Genomic DNA, 19,463 nt, shown 5'->3' with positions numbered 1-19,463 from the left:
GCACCGGCACCGGCACCGGCACCGCCTCCGCGGAGCGCCCCGGGCTGCGGCGGCCGGGGGAGACGTCGCCCGCAGAAGTCGCCCGCTGTCCGCGCCGCTCCGCGGCCTCGGTGCGGCAGCGCTCGCCGCAGCCGCTCCCGCCCCGGGCAGATGCGCTCATTCCCGAACTGGCGCTGGTGGGGCGGATCGTGAGAGTCAGGTTTTTAGCGGTTTTTAGCGGGTACAGGGGTATTTTTTGATAGGCCTGTAGAGGAGATGCCGTACAACGTGATGCACTTCTCTATTTAAGAGCCTTCCCCTTCCTAGGCAAAATAAAATAGGCAATTTTATTTTACAGTGCCATATTTTGGGCTTGTGTTTCAAATTTCCTCATGGTTTGCAAACAAAGATGTAATGATGTAGTACAAACATTTTCTTTTATTTTAAAATAAAACTTAAAATTCAGAGCCTTAATCACATTAAGCATTCTCAATTTTATCATCCGAGGTTGCCATAACACTGCAAGAATCCTTAGTATATATTAGTATTTAAGTCTTGTAGAATTTATTGTAGCAGGAAGATGGCACATAAATCAGTAGTCATAGTAGGAATAAAAGGTATTTGTCTGTAGAAAACCAGCTGTAATTCATGCGGTAGAGGGTGCAATCACATTTGGAAAAGATGCCAAAGAGCACTGTCTGAGGCAAACAGGGTTCAGCTAGGGGACAAGCTCATATAAAGCCTGACAAGAAATTGTGAGAAATTGGGATAATCTTGCAGCACACAAGGACAGGCGCCAGAGAACACTGCACATTCTTATTCCACAAATTTCCTGCCACCTGATCTGTGGTTTTCAACTTTTTTACGTCAGTTTGGCCATGATATTGGTCAAGTATTCTTCATGAGTGTTTATGTAATTAAACAGCAGTGTAAAGGACCTGTGTACAACAGCTAGGGTTATTGACTCACAGCATAGCATTTGCAGGGCAGAAAGGGGTTGGTACTTGTCTCAGTGAAAAGTGGGTCTGGGTTCCTCACCTATCCTCAAGTGTTCTTCCTCAAAAACCACAACGCAAATAGCACATCTGCAGTCCCAGCAAAACTCTTCCCTTCACTTTCTAACACAGGGCTCTCTGTAAGCATCTTGTTCCTAAGCTGACCCTAAGGTCTGTGCCTGATTGTGCCAGAATAGGTGAAACTGAGCAAGAAATTTGTCATGCACTGGCATTGTTGCACTGTTGTTGTCAGCAATTTGATACAGTTCACCTTTTCATCTCCTTCTCCCTTGTCAAAATGCTCATGCAAGATAAACTAAGCAGAGATAAGAGAGTCAATCCAATGTCATAGATGTCATATTTGAGTAATTGAACAGTCTCAAAAATACACCTATTTGTCCCAACTAACATGTATTCCATGTCAGACACCACTGCAGGCTTCTGTTGAGCAATCCAATGTCATAGATGTCATATTTGAGTAATTGAACAGTCTCAAAAATACAACTATTTGTCCCAAACATGTATTCCATGCCAGACACCACTGCAGGCTTCTGTTGAGGATGCTGCAGGTTCCCCCTTTTGACACACACTCCATCCCCAGTCCTCCTGGCAGGTTTGAAGCTATTTTGGTGCTGGGATGTCCCTCACCTGTCTGTGCTCAGCTTCTTCTTTTGCCTCCCCAGACATGAAGCTTCTGGGTCTCCACCAACCCAGCCTTGCCACATGCCACTCCTCAGTGCTGGTCCACATGGCTCTGGGCACAACAGGATGCTGTGTCTGCACCCAGGTCTCCTCCACAATATCCACTACTCCACTTGCTGCCTATTGAGAGAACAAACTGGTTTTAGAAGCCACATTCGTAAGGAACCGATTAAAATCATTGCAGTTGCTCTGGGAGAAACAATCACATTCCCATTCAAAATCACAGGTAGACAGCATCCCTTTTATTTACCTGCCTCCAGTGTCACAGCACTGGAAAGATCCTTCATGCTCTGAGCAAAAAAGGCAAAAAATAAAGAGGAAAAAAAAAAGAGGAAGATGAAGAAGATCTGAAACCCTAAGGATGAAGGACAGGAACAGAAGTAGGTCCAGCCAGGTGGCACAGCTGAGGGAGAACATGAGCAGGTCTGCTGCCAGAATGATCACACAGGTGGGACAAGAGGCAGCAGTGCTGGGAGAAGCCACTGCCATCAGAAGTAGGAACACCAGCTACTTCTCACCCAGCTTGTGGTGCTCAGGGACAGCTGCGTGGGCTGGGCATGGTGTCACACACCCAAAGCTGTTAACTGCTTGCTTTGGTAAAGACCCAGCCTTAGCCACCCCTGCAGTGACCACAGCTGAGAACACAGCACAACCCCTGCCACCCCCAGCCTCATTCCAACCACCCCCCGTGTGCTAGAGCTCTGCAAACACTGGGAAGATGAAAACAGTATTTAAGAGTCCCATTCCTTGTCATGAGGATGACTTTTTGTACCACCTGGCCATGGAGAGTGGGTTATATCATTAATGCTGGCAGGCAGTCGTGGCCATTTTATACAATGATTTTTCCTCTTAAACGTATTTGAGACATTAAACTCATGCTTATTCCATGGTCAATTAAATAAAATTGTCTGCTCAAAACTTACGCAGATTAACTCTTACACCATTTAGCACAGTGTGTCCACTTGGGGACAGTGTGACAAATAACTCTAGACCTTCCCAGGGTAAGAACAAAGGAGAGAACAAAAGCAATTCCTGCTGTGCATTCATTTATTAGAATCCTTTGGGCTTTAGACAAAACAGAAACCACAAATCTCCTCTTCTCTGTGAGTTTGCACATAAATTGTAGTTGAAATGTAAAGTTACTCATTTACTTTGTACTACTTTAACCCATCAGCGTTCACAAGAGCAGCTTTTGGTGGTGAATACCTACTGCTATGAATCTGCACTGTTCCCTCCTAACTTCTCTGGGTGCAAGATGGTTTGCATTCACTAAACACTTTTGTTAAGTCCTTCCACAAAGCAGCTTCTAACAGCATATTCATCTCTGCTCATTTACAGCTTGATGTTAGGCTCGGTGTTTCATTTGCCAGCAGGCCTCATTATTTGCCTTGCTCAGATCAGACCATTCTTCTGTTTCTTAGAAACCTCTCTTACTATCCCCATAATCCTTTCCTCTGAAGCAGACATTAGCTCCAGTCGAGTGAAATTCTGTGCAAGACACCAACAGAGAGTATGTTGTTCTCCTGTTGAAGAGCAGGGTTTTGGTTCTGTGGTGTTGGTTGTTTCTTTTTCTCCTTTCGTCTTAAAATTGATTTAAAACATCTTTCAGTTTTGTTCAGTGGATCCACGATGTCATTCTGTGATCCATCTGGAACTAGCAGCTTCTTTTCCAAACATGACTTGATGTTTTGAGGGGGACAGATACAAAGTCTGTAGCAGACTCACCATGGAAGTTGTGTGGTGCTCAGGGGCTGCTGCTTTAGAACACCCAAAGGCCACATGAATTCTGGAGCAAAGATTAATCTGTGCTCAATGACTCAAGGAAGAAGAGGCCTGATGAGTTACCAAGTTTTTGTGTCTGCAGAGGGCCCTGTGCATACACTTGTCATGGTTTGATACTGGCCAAACACCAGGCACCCACAAAAGTCATTCACTCACTCTCTTCTGCTATAGTTGGACAGAGGAAAGGGGAAAAAAAATTAATGAAGGGCTTATGAGTTGGGATAAGAACTGAGAGAAAATTACTCTAAGGGCAAAACAGGCTCAAATTTAAAGGTATAAGGTAAATTTATTATTAACAGAGTCCGAGGAGGATAATGAGAAGTAAAAGAAACCTTTAAAACACCTTTTCCCCGCCCCAGCCCTTTTCTCTTTCCCACCAACAGAAGAAGAAAGCACTCAGAACTTATAAAAACTTGAGATCTCTTATTTTTTGCCAGTGGTTAGCTCTCACTGAAAGAGAACTTGACTGAGTCATGTGTGCTGTACTAAGCCTTAGTACCACAGCTGCTTTGGCAAACCCATTGCCAGGGATATTAAAGAGCACAGATGCTTTTTCACCACCTTGTGTTCTCTAAGTATTTTAGGTAATATATATTTATGTGTACACAAACTCAGTGATTGTCTAAAGTTCTTCAAGCTGTGTAGGATTTAGTACCATGGATTCAAGACATTTGACATAAAATAAATTGCCCATGAAATTTTGGACGAGTTTTCAGAAGGTTTTAGAGGAAAAACAACCACTCATCTTATGTGACTTTTTACAACAGCTTCTTTGTTACTGTATATGAGACCAGAGTATCTGGTCTGTAGCATCTTCCTGTTCTATTTAGGCAGTCACCATATTTTAGTAAAACCACACTTGGAATAAGAGTCAGGAACTCTTACAGTGGAGATCCAAAGATCTCAGCTCATGTCTACAGAACAAGGTGTCAGCAGCTGAATTTTCTCCTCTTGTTCACAGACATGGCTCCAGATATCCATACACACAAAACCAGCCCACTGATTTTTCACTGTATTTTGGCAAGGGGAGAGGGAGGGAAGGTCAGCCTTGAAGTGGTCAGGCAGTTGAACTCGATGATAGTTGGAGGTCCCTTCGAATTGAACTATTCTATTTTGTTCCCTAAGCCTTTTTTCTTGGGAACTAGACAGCAGCATGATTACTTAAGAAGCTAGGAGTAAAGCCCTGTACATTTGCTACTGAGCATCAGGCCTGCCTCTTCTAAATAGTCTTTTTCCAAGCAAGGTCAATACTCAGAATTTTCCTGTAATCCCTCAGAAAGCTTGATGCAACTCTTTCTTTTATGCAGTAAATTCCTCATTCTGTCCAATGCAGTTAACAAAAAAACATGTTACTGATCAACTTCCTTGGTGCTATTGTTCTTTTGCACTATAATAATTTAAAACAGATCAACCCTAGACCACCTGTAAGTTTGCAAATCACGGAGCAAGACATTTCACCAATGCCAAGTTCATGACAGTCTGACACTTATTTAAAATCAGTTCAGCTAATGACAAAATTGCTAGAGTTAGAATCATGGAGTATCTCAAGCTGGAATTGACCTGTAATGATGATCAAGTTCAACTTCCTGCCCATCACAGGCCCACCTAAAGCTAAACCTTATACCAAGACATTCCTTGAGCTCTGACTGGCTTGGTGCCATGATGACATTCCTGGGTTCTGTTGTTCTGGTGACCAACCATCCTGCCAGTGAAGAACCTTCTCTAATGTCCAGTCTGAACTTCCCCTGGCACAGCTTCATTCCTCGTGTCCTGTTGTTGGTTACCACTGGAGTTACACAGATGAATACAAGGGTTCATCATTCAGGCTGACATCCTGTAAAACCCAGCTGTACCTGCTCCTTCCACAGTCCACTTTTCCAGATCATTTCCAGAGCCAATCCCAGCTTGCCTTCTTCCCTTGAACTCTCCCTGTACATCTATTCCAGATGAAAGCTTTTGTTAAATCCAAACAAAACTCTGCTTTCCACAACATTTATGCTACCAGCTGAAGAACAAAATTTATATTTTGTAATATAAATGCCCAGTCATGCCACTAAGGCCTGTGGCCTATAGTATTGAACACAGTGCAAATACAGAGGAGGACAGAAAAAAACAAGCAAGTTCAAACAAGGTGAGGTGCATCTCAATTATATGTTCTTAATGCTTATATGGTAAGACGAGCTTACCACGTAAATTACACCGCCCCAGCATCCCTCACCTGCCAGCTGAGTAGGAGTAAAGCTGGTGGGCAGCTAATACAATGTAAGAACATAAAGAAACCTTGTATGTGCCAGTCTGCACAACACCTCCATATCTGGCCTCAGCACATTGTCATATGACTTTAATAGCCCAGATAAATCAGTTCCTGAACTGAACTCCTACACTGCCTATATTAATGGATGCATTAAGCATTTTAAAAGACACTTGAATTTTTACTTTGAAAAAGGAAAAACACAACCAAAAACCCATACCTAAAGCACCACCAGAAATAAGAACCAGCACTTTACTGCAGAATGAAAAGCAATGCTAACAGCACTGATCTGTTGAGTTGTCAATTCATTGAGAAAATAAATTCAACATAGTGAATTACTGTAGAATATATGAACATCAGTATTTAATATTCAGGAAATTTCATTAATGCCACACTTCACCTAAACCATTCAAGTGTTGTGCAGTGTCAGCTGAACAGTTTTTCTCCCAGTGGTTTGTACTTGATTTGACTCAGACATTTCCACAACAGCAGCATATACATTCACTCCTTTGCTGCCCGGAGCTTTTTGCAGACTGCTCAACAAACACTTCTGTTTACTTCTACAGAACAAACTAGTGTTGCCCTCAGAATAATATGAGGACGTTTGTGCAGCTCCTGCCCTCATCAGGCACCCCTTCAATGGCTGGTCTCTCACCGACAATGGAAACCCAACACCGTTCAGAGAATTAGTCACTAGAGGGCACTTAGAGAACCCAGAAGATGGAGAATGTGCTTGGGATCAGAGGGCCACGACAGTTTGAAGAGTCCAAATTATGAGATTTGCATTTACTTCCTAAGCAAACTCCTGCAATCAATATTTTTAAGATACAAAACCAGGAAAATAATTATATTTCAGATTATGACCATTATCATATTTTGTCTTCCCATCAACTGAATTAAAGAAGGCTGGGGAAAAACTCTCCTCTGAGGCAACACACAGACGAGGCTACATTGGCCATGCACTTCTAGACAAATGTTGAACAAAAGTGTTAATTGCTGGCACGTAAGATACAAATCATGTGAGGTAGTGGCTGCTGCTGCTGAGTGCAGCTTCAGGGAAAGAGGTGCAGGAACACACAAACCAGTGCGGCAAACTCACTGAAATACAGCATTTCATTTCCCTGCAGTGCCTCAAATTGACTATGCATTTCACAAGAGACAAGGATGTGATTATGCCCCAAAGGCCCTGCAGATTTTATTCTGTATGTGACAAACCACTGCAAGGTGACAAGTGCTATGTCAGGAAAGCAGGAGCAAGAATCCTGGATGGTGGAACTTGCAATCACTCAGAGCAAGCACAGTTTGTATATGTTTGAACTCTAAACTTATTTCTCATTTAAAGATAGAGCATAAATAAAGACTACTCTCATCCCTGCTGTGTTACATGAACAGCTCAATTCTTTGCCTCTTATATTAATTGTAAGCTGTAGCTTTCAGCCCACTACGTCTTGTCTTTAGTAAGATCAAAATTTTCTTGGCTACCAAGAGTCTTTTTTCTGTACGCTTCTGATCTTAAAAAAAGCAGAATTCATAATCATTGAGTTCTGTAAAACCTCAAATCATTGCTTTTGTGAAGGCCAAGTGCAGGGCAGCACAAGGAAAGGTTGAGCCACTGCTGTGCAGGAACAAGTGGTGAGGTGAGCACAGGTCACAGCACCTGGCCATGGGCAAGGGTGGTGACCAGTGACCCTGACAGGTCTGTCACACACTGCCAAAGCATTGCTGCACTGTTCTCTAGCAGGGGCTTGGGCTGGCTCAGCTCAAGAACTCACAAACTTGAGTGAGTTTGTGACTCAGAACTCACAAAAAAAAGCAGAATGGCACCAAGTGGTAGTTGGTGGACAGGAAGGCCAAAGGTGTGCCTGCCTCTTGCTAAGTATTCATTAAACCCTGATTTATAAATTGGCTCTGTACCTTGTCTAAATTGACTTTGTAAGCCTATGGGAAATACTGCTCCACTTCCCTGTGTTTGTTTGCCACAGGGGAAATGAGAAACCACTGGGTCCCTGGGGCTAATTACTTTCTTCAAACCCCGGCACTGCTCTGTTTCTGACTCAGCGCAGCGTTCAATTTTCTGCTGAGATTGTATCTATATCGCATTACAGGCTGAGTTGCAATAGCACCTGATGTTAATTGCAGTGCACAGGCTGCTCCCTTCTCTCCTTTACACCAGTTATCAAGAAAAACCAGTAAGTCCACTTCTTCTGGTTTTAATTTAGCCTCTTCCACCCATACAGAGTGCCTGTCAGACAGGAGAGGCAGGGGCTGTCATCCTCTTTCTGCCTGAAAATATCTAACAACAAGGTAGAGACTAGCTGGATGTCTGCATGTAGATGTCTACATTCCATCCCAAACAATCAGATACTTCATGGGGACAGAGATGCTGGGATGCATTACAGCCACATGGTGTAGATACAGACTGGTACCATCACATTTCCTGGACTGCCCCAAAGCCAGGCAGCCTTCCTTGCCTCTTGCATCCACTGAAAGCAGAGAAAAGGACAGAGATGGAGTAACAGAAAAAGGACATCCCCAGGCTGTCTCAAAGGTTGTCGCTCTCTTTCAGGGCCTATGCCTGCCTAAAACACCAAAGCAACCCTTAAACACACCAGAATCCAAACCACAGAAACAAGCAGGGGCATTCTGACTGGACAAGAGTACATGGCTCAGCAAATTGTCCTGTGGGAACGAATCTGAGAACATTTGTTGGGTCATGAGTAAAATTTACCTTTGCCTGGAGCACAGTGAAAGAGATGAGGGGGTTTAACACCTTATCATTGTTTTGTTTCCCTCCTAAATGTCCACCTCTGACAGTGGCATTCTAGCACTAACCACGTATCACATAAATGTTTGTTTCTGACAAGTCATTTGCTAGCCTGTCATTTGCCAGCCTATTATTTCCCACTCCCCTTCTGCCAGCAGCAACCAGGATTTCTGTCATTTTCAAGTGTTAACCAGCATTGGCAGCTGCCACTTGCTTGGCATCTCATGTACATAGAAGAATGATAGGGATTTGTAACATGTGCCAGACTTTCAGTGCACATTGAGTGAACAGCATTGGAAGAAAATGAATTAATTGATCTACTGGAAAGCAATGCCTCTCTCTGGGACTAACACTGGGGGCTTTGGATATTTTTGAGTGAGATCCTTCAAGCCCAGCCTGCCACCAAAACAACAGGAGGGCATCCATGGTAGAGCAGGCAGCTGTTCCCAGCATGGACAGTGGCTGCTGCTGCTCACAAGTCTGCCTTCTCCTTCTGCTGGTGTAAATAACCTACCCACCCTGCCACGCAGTTTGCTGAGTGTTTTCAGGTGAGTCTGAGTGCTGTAAGCATCTCCTCTCTTCTGATTTCTTACTCTTTAGTTAAAGGCCCTTCCCTGTTTGGCAGCCCATTGTTTTCTACTCTTTCCCCATCAGCAGTAACAAAATTGCTCTGACTGGAGTCCAACTTGCAGCATGATTCCATGGAGTTGCTCTAGGATTTGCCTTAATTCCCTTGGGACAAAGGAGGTAAAAAAAATAGGAGAGGAACAGAACATTCTGTCAAATAAACATTTGCTAATGCTCTTGAGCAAGAGAAACAGAACAGGTAGCAAAGAGATTAACTATCTGCTACAGCAAATAAACAGCAGCAAAGGTGACCTGGACACTCTTTGGATGGTATTTCTGCATTAAGCCTGATACTCTGATATATTAATTGGTCTCTCCAACAAGAGCCATGACTTCTATACACAAAATTGGAGGTCAAAATAATATAATTAATCTCCCACCTGGTATAATAAAAACAGGCTTGCTGTTAGTTTGACTTCCCTACCCTTTTATTTCTCTCTCCCATGAGGAACAAGTGATTTTTGCAGGTAAACAGTTACTCAGTTTATCAGTAATATTATAATCCCTTTGCCTGTAGGACTAGCAGAGCTTGCTGAGAATTCCTGGGTTTGATTTTATATGAAAGTTTAATGCCACTTCTAGGTCAGTTTTATGTCTGAAGATTGAACATGGTAAATGAGCAATTGGTTCCTCTCTTCTGAGGCTGAGCTACATGAAGGGTCCGATTGCAGCCTGGAATACTTTAACCAACAGGAAGTATTTTTCCTTCTAGGAACAGATGAAAATGACACTGCAGCCTGAGTCAAGCTCTAGGGTAAAAAAATGAAAAATACCATTGAGAAAGGGTGGAGAATGGCAGAAATTACTTAAGAGCTGAAAAATATGTTGCAATAATCTAATTAAAGATTTTTTTCTGTTGAATTCCTGCATGAGACACACAGCAAGAGTTGCTAAAGCACTGCTTCAACCTAGGGCAGAAAATTAAAGCTAAACAAATTGAAATGACAAGTAAAATGTTTTTCAGAGCTAGAAAAGACCAATTGATGCAATAAGATACTGAGTGAAGCAGTAGACATGCACTGGACCATGGTCTCTGGAATCATGTGTTAGTCAAACAGGAAGAGAGAACATGGAGGGAAGATGCTTGTGCTCTATGAGAGCTCAGCCCATGACAGTACTGGTCCCTTGCAGCCATAAGGATGAGAACCTATCTAAACAATCCTTTCTTGCAGACAGCAGGGACAGAGATCACATCCACTCCACACCAAGCCAAGTTACCATCTCTTGCAAAGCCAAGAAAATCTCCTTCTCAAGTGTAATGGTGAGAGAAGACATGATAACCTGAAGCCAATTCCTTCAAACACACCATATTCCCTTGGCTCTCATTTGCACATTGGCCAAGAGGCTGACAGCCTTCCCATGCACAGGGGGGGAATGCTTCCAACCTCCCACAGCTGGTTTTTTAATCAAAAATCCAAGTGCACCAGACTTGCTTAAGTGATCAGGTTACATGAGGCAATAAAATGGGAGAACTTACTGATCAAAGATAAAGTGATCATCCAAAGATACTAGAATACAGGCTCATTTACATTGCAAGTATCAAGTAGCTGTCTTCACTGAGAGTTCCAGGGATCAGATTTCACAGTTGAAGGACAGAGATTAAATTAGTGTATTTATACAAGTAGACTTTTGTCACTATTTTGTCTCTGAGCAAGTTGGATAGGAGATAAACAGGTTTGATAAAAGTGTCTTGTTGCAGCTTTTGCACAGCTTCTCAAGCCTAAAGAGAAACATTGCCACCAAATCTCGTCCATGAACCACAGTCAGGCCATACCATTTACCTTCCATGGATCACACCAAAAATAAAGCCTAGAGAGCCAGTTCTCAGATAGAGGAGCACATAGTCTTAACATAATGTTGGTCTTGTGTGCACACATTTTCCTCAACAGAAGAGATGACCAGGGCTAGTCTCCCTCAGTTTTAAAGCATACTGGACAACACTGAGTCAGGATCTCTCCTCAGAATTAACTTCCCTTGAGAATTTCAAAAGGGCAGAAACATGTAGACACTGTGGACCAGTGTGTTTTTAACAATTATCATTTTGTAGCTAAAACAACAATCTGTGCACTGGTAGCTCTGTAAAGGAAGCAGGATCTAGAATTCTGATGTGCTTTTATTACATGTATCACTCCCAGAATTACCAAGCTGGACAGCTGACAAAGCCAAATGTCACATCAATATTCTCAGAAAACAGATGCATTTTTAGATTGCCTTTACTTGCCACACCAAATGGATCTTCATGAAGACAATAATTATCTCTGTTACTCTGCTCCAAATGGAATTTGATTCCATTTGCAATTCTGTATAAACCCCCCAGCACTGTCTAACTTTTCTCACCCCTTCACAGGTCCAACACACCCAGCTGGAAAGAAAGGGTTTAGTGTGTGTTTGTTATCTCAGCCACTGCTACAAACTCCTGATGGGAGACTGCACAGAAAGGATGAGCTGGGAAGGGAGGTTCTGTTAAATGGACTGTCCACAACCACAGTGTCTCCTCGAAAACCCCAAGTGTCACCTTCTTCTGTGGTAGGTTGACAGAAGTCATGGAGGTCATCTCCTCTAAAACTTCAGTCAGAACAGCTGCTTCCCTCTTTGTTCTGCACAGAGTGCACCTGGGTAGCAACACAACATTACATAATAGGAAGTCAGAAACTGAAAGGAGCCAGATTGCTAAACCCTCCTATGTGGATGAGATTTTTTATTTCCATCACCTGATAATTTAATTGCTCAATTAACTCTGCCTGAATGCCTTGGCTGTGGAAGAGGAATGTTCCCTTGCAGGTCATGGTAACCCAGACAAGTAAGCAATGCAAAGGTAAATGATTGCTCTACAGCAAACCAAATGCATCATTCAGTTGTATTTTCTCTCCTGCTCTGCTCCTTCCTCCTTGTGTTTTAGGGACAAAACAGGCACCAGACAAACAAAAGACCATAAAATTCTGGTAAAGCCGGTATCATAGGCCTTGCCAACATGGTTTAAATCCAAAACTTTCTTAGCCAATTCAAACCTAGCTTGGACATTTTGCATTTCTGAAACTCCATAATATGCCTAATTTAGGCAGCGGGGTAATCTCATCCTTGAGGAGGTCTTTGAAACACCTGCTGCATCACTGAACATTACACTATTGTTTTTATTTACCCAAGAAGCCAGGATGGAAAGGATGCCACTAAAGTGGCACTTATTGACCATCCTGGGGCAGAGTGGGACTGATTGAGGGCCTGTGGATGTAATTCCTGTCCATCAGCAGACCACACCTCAGAGAGCTTTGGTTCCAAGGAACATGCCTGGAACCATTATTGCAGCAAACTACACATGATTTAATCATTCCTTCTTTCATAAATACAGCAGTCAAGTTCATAAACCTGTGTCTCTGCTGTTCATGTCAAAACCTGAGTGCCCCTGTACAATTTATGGAATCATATTAGATTATTTATTGATATTGTTTCTCATTTATATGTTTGTGGGCAAAAATTTCTATTAAAAATTATCTTAAATTGCTTAGGGACATAGGAGAGTCTGTATTCCTGGAGACTTTTAAGATTGTCTGCCAGGATGCTTGAGAGCATGTTAATGTTATTAGATCCTGCCTTGGGCCAAGGAGATAACACAGAGGAACTCTGTGACCTTGCAAGATCTTTCCTAGCTATTCCTGGAAAAAAGAATGACAATGGGCTGGAAAAACAGCAAACTAAAACCTAGTAAAAGAGACACTTCTGGTCTGTCTTCTCTGGAAGAAAAAAAAAAAAAATAACACAAAGAAGTTGGGAAAGTTTACATTGAACAAAGTAATGACAGAGAGAAGAGCTTACAATTGAAATCAGTGAGTACTAAAGGGAAAAACATCCTCTGCTACATGATCCCTTAAGGTCTTCTCATGATCATCATCATTAAATCCCTACCCGTATTATAATTTTAAACAGCCCCTTCAACCTCCATTTGTGAACTTCCCCCTGGTAGTGCTCCTTTCCATCCTCATGAGAGCTCACATTAATTCATTCCACAACGAGCCTTTCCCAAATTCCTCCCTGAAGCCACCTCTCAAACATGTAGGGGTGAAACAGAATTTACTTGGCAGATTACTGACCCCCTTCTGCTCGTGTTTAGGATGCAGTGTCTCCTGAGTTCTTGGTCATTAGAAATCATCAGCCTGTTGATTCTACCAGTACTCACCATGCTAGAAAATCCTGTTTCTGCCTCATGCCATGCAAAGCCTGACTGGATGTTACTTTGACCTGAAAAACAAGAAACTAAGTAGGTTTGTAGCCAAACCTCGAGCTGCTGACTATATCTGTGTCAGGAAAAGGTGCATCTTTAGCAATGACATTATATTTAGAATATGCCTTTTCTTAGGCAGATCCTTTAAATCAGGGCAGTTCAAAAGAGGTGAATTTAATTAGAAAACATTTATCCCAAATGCCATAATGACAATCTTGGAAATTCAAGATTAATGAGAGCCAGAAAGAAGCTTAAAATAGCAGCAACTATAAGTAACCAGCTTGGGAAACAGATAACAGGAGAGGCAGTGAGGAACTAGAAAAGAAACCCAAACCAAAACAACCTACTTTCCAGCAGACAAAGACAATCAAAAGTCTATTAGTATAAAAACAAATGCATCCACCTATGAAAATGTCTGTAATAATCAGATTGTCCATTATGACATTCATAGGGTAAAATCTCCCAACAGTAACACGGAAAAGGTAGGTATTTCTCAGAGTTATTGCTTTTTTGGAATGCAAGAGATGATGCGTATCATGTCACAGCTTAAAACAAACTCAGAGTGACATTTAAAAAGTAGTACTAAAAGTGGGATATTACTGAATCAGCATCCTGGAGCCCCACGAGACATCTGAAGATCTCATTGCCAAGGCTCATTATCTGCAAGTCACTGAAAAAATAAGGACGTTTCAGAGGTCAGAGAAAAAAACTAATCTTTAGAAGCACAAACAGGACAATCCAGGACTAAGACCTCTCTTAAGTATTTGGGGACAATAGCCAAGAAATAGCTAAAAATAACTCTAAGTCTACACCATGAAAAATTTATTAAAAAACAGGAATAAGTTTGTCATTAGGAAATTGAGAGGATTTGCAAGGAGAGACAAAAAGACCAAAAAAAAATGTTACTTGTGGCCTCTGACTAGAACTGCTCTGCTAGTAAACAAAATATTGTGGCATCAGTAGTGACAGAACTTCAAGTAAAAGCAATTTTACTTTCAAAATGTTTGGATTAAGGAAATGCAATTGTAGCTTAATCTGTTTGGGATACCATCAGAAAACTGCCTTTAAGATGATAAATTTGCCTTTTTACTCCACCTAACTTACGGAAAAATCTGCAGAACATTTCAGTAGGAAGATAGAACATTCTGGAAGAACTTGATGATTGTTACTTTACATATGAAAAGTGTTTCTATTCCACTCTTTGAGATTTTATCATGCAAATCATGCAGAAATGGGTGACTGAACCTTCCAAAAGACTTAACTTTTACTCTGTTTGCTTAAGCAAATACTCTGATACCTGTCACCAGTTCAAATTTAATCTTGTCCCAAGGCTAGAAAACAGGTCACAGTAAGTTATGTTTGCCTTTTTGTTGTGAAACTTCAATGCATTTTCATACCAAGGACACATGAAATAATTTCTAGGCCAGCTGACTTCACTGGTACCTCTTGACTGCTACAGGATTCTAAAATATTTGCCTTTTTTTGAAGAATGCAAGCACTGAAGGATAATTTGGTCCTTTAATTGTTACATAACCTAGGGACAATTTCTCTAAATGAGCCTGAAAGTAGTGCCAAGTTTTAATTTCACTACTACATGCAAACCTGAACCAGAGCTCCACAGAAAGCCCTACAGTTCTAGTGTGTGAGATCTACAAGCACTGTAGGTTTTATTTTGCATTGGAAGCTCATCAGCTCCCAAGCACATTTCCACGTTTATAAAGCAGTTGTGCAGACCCAACACAAATGAATAGGCAGAAAGCCACGGGAAACCAGAGCACTACCAATTACCTGCAACTGAATACAGTTTCTCAGAGAGACAATCACAGAAACAATTGGAAAAGACCTCGAGATCAAGTCCAACCCATGACCCAGCACCACCTTGGCACCCAGGCCATGGCACTGAGTGCCACATCCAGTCTTTCCTAAACACCTCCAGGGACGGTGACTCCACTTCCCTGGGCAGCTCATTGCAACACCTGACCACCCTTTGTGAGGAATTTCTTCCTGATGTCCAGCCGAAACCTCTCCTGGAGCAGCTTAAGGCTGTGTCCTCTTGTGCCTGATCCCCCCCGGCTGCACCCTCCTGGCAGGGAGCTGTGAGGAGCGATGAGAGCTGTGCTGGGCCTCCTCCTCTCCAGGATAAACAACCCCAGCTCTGTGGGGAGCGATGAGGGCTGCCCTGAGCCTCCTCCAGGCTCCACCACCCCAGCTCTGTGAGGAGTGATGAGGGCTGCTCTGAGCCTCCTCCAGGCTCCACCATCCCAGCTCTGTGGGGAGAAACGAGGGCTGTGCTGAGCCTCCTCCAGGCTCCACCACCCAGCTCTGTGGGGAGAAATGAGGGCTGCCCTGAGCCTCCTCCAGGCTCCACCACCCAGCTCTGTGGGGAGCGATGAGGGCTGTGCTGAGCCTCCTCCAGGCTCCACCACCCCAGCTCTGTGGGGAGCGATGAGGGCTGCCCTGAGCCTCCTCCTCTGCAGGCTCAACCACCCCAGCTCCCTCAGCCTCTCCCTCACAGCACAGGCTCCACCACCCAGCTCTGTCAGGAGCGATGAGGGCTGCCCTGAGCCTCCTCCTCTGCAGGCCCAACCACCCCGGCTCCCTCAGCCTCTCCCTCACAGGATTTGTGTCCCAGACCCCTCACCAGCCTTGTTGCCCTCCTCTGGACACGCTCCAGCCCCTCAACACCGCCCTGGATTGTGAGCCCAGACCCGGACCCGGCCCTCGAGGCGCGGCCTCCTCAGCGCAGGGGACCCCCCATCGCTGGCCCCGCGGCTGCTGGAGGCAGCCCCCGCTCCCCACACTCGGGGAACGATCCCCGGGTGCCGCCGGCAGGGATCGCTCCCTGCAGGCTGCAGCGGCCCCCGCTGCCCCGCTGGGCCGGGGTGACTCAGGCAGCGGCGGCGCTGCCGGCCCGGCCCTCCCGGTTCCGCGGCTTCGTGACTCAGGCTCGCACCCCGGGCCACCCCCGGAACCCTGGGACGTGCTGCTCCACAGAGCGCTCCTTGCTTTCAAAGCCATCTCCTGCCCGGAGCGCCCCGGGAAAATCTCCCTTTCAGCATTAACAACCAAGAATTACTTAACAAAGCAGAGCGAGGAAGCGCTTTAACAATATCTTCTGCTCTGGATCCGGAAAAGCGGAGGGCATCTGCTGACTAACAGCGGGGATGGGGTGGGAAGGCAGCTGTCCTCTCTGCGAGGGAGGAGAGAGCTCCTCGGTGCTGCTCTGGGCACTGCAGGGAAAGCTGTCATCTTCCACAGCAGCCTTGCCTGCCAGGGATCTGACACCCACCGCTTCCACAGCTCCTTTCCCCCCGGCTAAAATGCATGTTTAATATATTGTGCCTGGAACGCTAAAGAGGAATTAAACTGCAGCTACAGCTCTGCATTTGGTTAAAAGTGTTAAATACCAATGGAAATAATTATAGTGTTTGTGTAACCTTGAGAAGGAAGACCCCAAATACGTAAGTTCATTTGTAATAAAGTAATCTTCTGTGAAAAGTGAATGGAAATGGGCCTGATGTGGCCTTTCCCAGACAGCAGAATGCAGGTCTGGTAAAACACCACCAGGATTCATACACACTCATTGGCACCTCAGCCCTTTGCTAGCAGAGGAGAGCAGAGCTGCAGCCTCCCAGGAAAAGGCACCAGTGTGGACAGGATGGGAGACAGCCACTCCAACACTGACTGAATTTCCTGAAGAAACTTTGGCAGAGTGAAGGTTTCCTCTAGCCCAGGTTTCCTCTGGGCTATCTGTTTCTACTTCTTATAAACAGGTTTCTTTGATTCTTCAAGAAAATACAGCAAGTGAAACACACTGCGAAGAATCATGGATCTCTCCAGGTTCTGGGGTCAAAGGCATGCAGATGCTAAGGAGCAAAATCTCCCAACTCTATCAACAACTGCAAAAAATATTAATTTTATTTCAATTATCTTCTGTAAGGGCAGACATGACCAGCCAAGACTACTCCATCTTATCTGCCTGCTTATGATCAACATTTTTTGTCAGCTTCTATTCAAGCGCCCCACAAGTCTTCAAACACCATACACCCTTCACCTCATGCCTCAATTACATGCATCCTCACCACAAAACAGAGTGACTCAAAGCCTGCCCACACAGATCGTGGCCTAGACAGCTGCTGATCAGGATGTGGAGGATTCAGCCACATCCTGAAAATGGAAGAGGCCACAAAGTAGGACAGACAGGATGGCACTGACAGGCGTGTGAGTCAGAACACAAGGGAGAAATGAAGATACTGTTGACAGCAGGATGAGCCTGGAGGCAAGAGGGAGCCTAATTTCTAGACACATACAGAATGGTGAATCAAGATAAAACCCTTCTGCAGCAGATGCTGTAACACTCTCTCAGGACATATTTCTAAGCACAGAGTCTCACTGGGATGCATTTATACCCCTGTCAGGACCTGTGTGAACTGCTCTTTAAGACAGGAGAGAAGGCTTCAGAGAATCTTTTGTGATTATTAGTTTTGTTAGAACAGACTGGACCTTTGTCTCTCTGTTAACTTTTTGAGTCAACTCCATGGGTCACCAGCCAGAAAACCCAACATGAAATGCAGTCTGGTGTTTTGTTAATAATATACTCTGTGTTTGTTCATGTTCTTTAATCACATGGTTTTTGCTCTGTGGAACATCCTGTCTCTCTGGCCTAAGCCAGTTCAGAAGTAAAGATGCTTTGGACTGAATCCAGACACCACATACATTTTTGTCTTGCTCTGGAAACCCTATGTCAATTTAAAACCATCCAGCAGAGTTGGTATTACTGTATTTGCCTGAAGAATAAAAGGAACATGTTTGTAAAACAGAAACAGATAGCCCTGTGGCTTCCCTCCTCCAAGAGGAAACCCTTCATCTCCAAAACCAAAAGACTAACATACCAAAAAATGTAATAAATGTAGCTGCTCATAACCAGTTGTCTATTGCTACTGCTATGTTTCTAATATATCAGCAAATGTGGTAACTGTTTATTTTTCTACTAACTGTTTATTTTCATACTACGGTCACAGCATTAATATTTCATACTAAAGTGCTTGGTTTGTTTGGTTTTGTGCAGAAGGTTTTGGGGATTTGGTTTTGTTGAATTAATCTCTAAAACTTGTATTGTGTTTCCACTTTTGAGTATTAGTTAAACCATCAAATATGGCTCCAAATCACTGCCACTGTTGGGAGCAGAACATATTCTACATAAATATAATATGTACCACTCAACTGCTAACACCTCAGTTCCCTGGACAGCTGACAGAGCCTCTGGCTTCTGCCACTGCTGCCTCCTGAGCTTTGCAAACTGGACAATATGCACAATACTCACTGGAGAATAATCCCAGTGCAGCAAATCCTCCTTCAGGTCCCATGTGACTCATGCTTTCACAAGCTGGATAACAGGTTTTTACTCAGCCACGTTGATTTCCACCATGTCACTCAGAGTTTACAGAACACCTCAGTGCTTCACCTTCTGCCCTATTTGCAACGTCCAATGGATAAACTGCTGAAACTGTGTCAGCACACTCAGGGGGACAGGATCCACAGAAGACACAATCAAACCAACCAGCACAACAACAAAAAAAAAGCCCCTCAAGATTTCCTGATCCCAAAAATACAAATAAACTGTGTAACTCAAAAGTTATGCTAATGTGGAGTTATATTTGGTAATAAGAACCAGCAAATAAATCACTGAAATGCCATTTCAAACCAAGCACACATATTATTTGCAACAAAGAAATATTGTAACATAAAAGGACCAGAACTGACTGTCAGGAATTTGCAATAAATGTTTTACATGGACATTTTAGTCTGAAAAGACCTATTCTGAAACTAAGCAGATAAATTAACCAATAATTAGCAAAATCACTGCAAAACAACTTTTCCATTCCAACAATGTTTCACCATGTTCCCCACAGAGTGAGTGATTCCTGCCTTACAGGCAATATTCAAGTTAGTCTTCACTGTGGAACAGGTACAAGTGTGCCTTACTATTAACTCTCATGTTGGATATTAGCCATAAAATGGCATAGCTACTTACTGTTAGACATCCACTATTAAATGGGATTTGTGGGTTTAATCATAAAATAGATTAAATCTGCACATTCAATGAAGTATGAGCATATAATCCTAATAAAAGACTACTTGTCCTAC

General features: G+C 43.5%; 1 protein-coding gene across 2 annotated transcripts in view; it reads right to left on the bottom strand.

Annotated features, from left to right (window-relative positions):
• SLC45A1 (solute carrier family 45 member 1) overlaps nt 1-18,950 on the bottom strand; it is a 32,712-nt gene extending 13,762 nt beyond the window's left edge. The window contains exons 1-2 of one of the 2 annotated variants that reach the window (XM_039727592.1): nt 18,640-18,950; nt 13,182-13,333 (exon numbers count right to left, since the gene is read on the bottom strand). In XM_039727592.1, the coding sequence (XP_039583526.1) occupies nt 13,182-13,333; nt 18,640-18,691 (204 nt within the window). In that variant the 5' untranslated portion in view covers nt 18,692-18,950. Of the gene's footprint in view, nt 1-1,622; nt 1,756-13,181; nt 13,334-18,639 lie in introns of those variants that run through there. The other variant, XM_039727591.1, reaches the window with a different exon arrangement.
• Nucleotides 18,951-19,463: the final 513 nt, after the last annotated feature.

This window comes from Passer montanus, unplaced genomic scaffold (assembly GCF_014805655.1).
Source record: "Passer montanus isolate IOZ18808 unplaced genomic scaffold, ASM1480565v1 scaffold62, whole genome shotgun sequence".
In the NCBI taxonomy this organism is placed as follows: domain Eukaryota; kingdom Metazoa; phylum Chordata; class Aves; order Passeriformes; family Passeridae; genus Passer; species Passer montanus.
The sequence above is the reverse complement of the archived record's forward strand: the minus strand, read 5'-3'. Positions and strand labels throughout refer to the sequence as shown.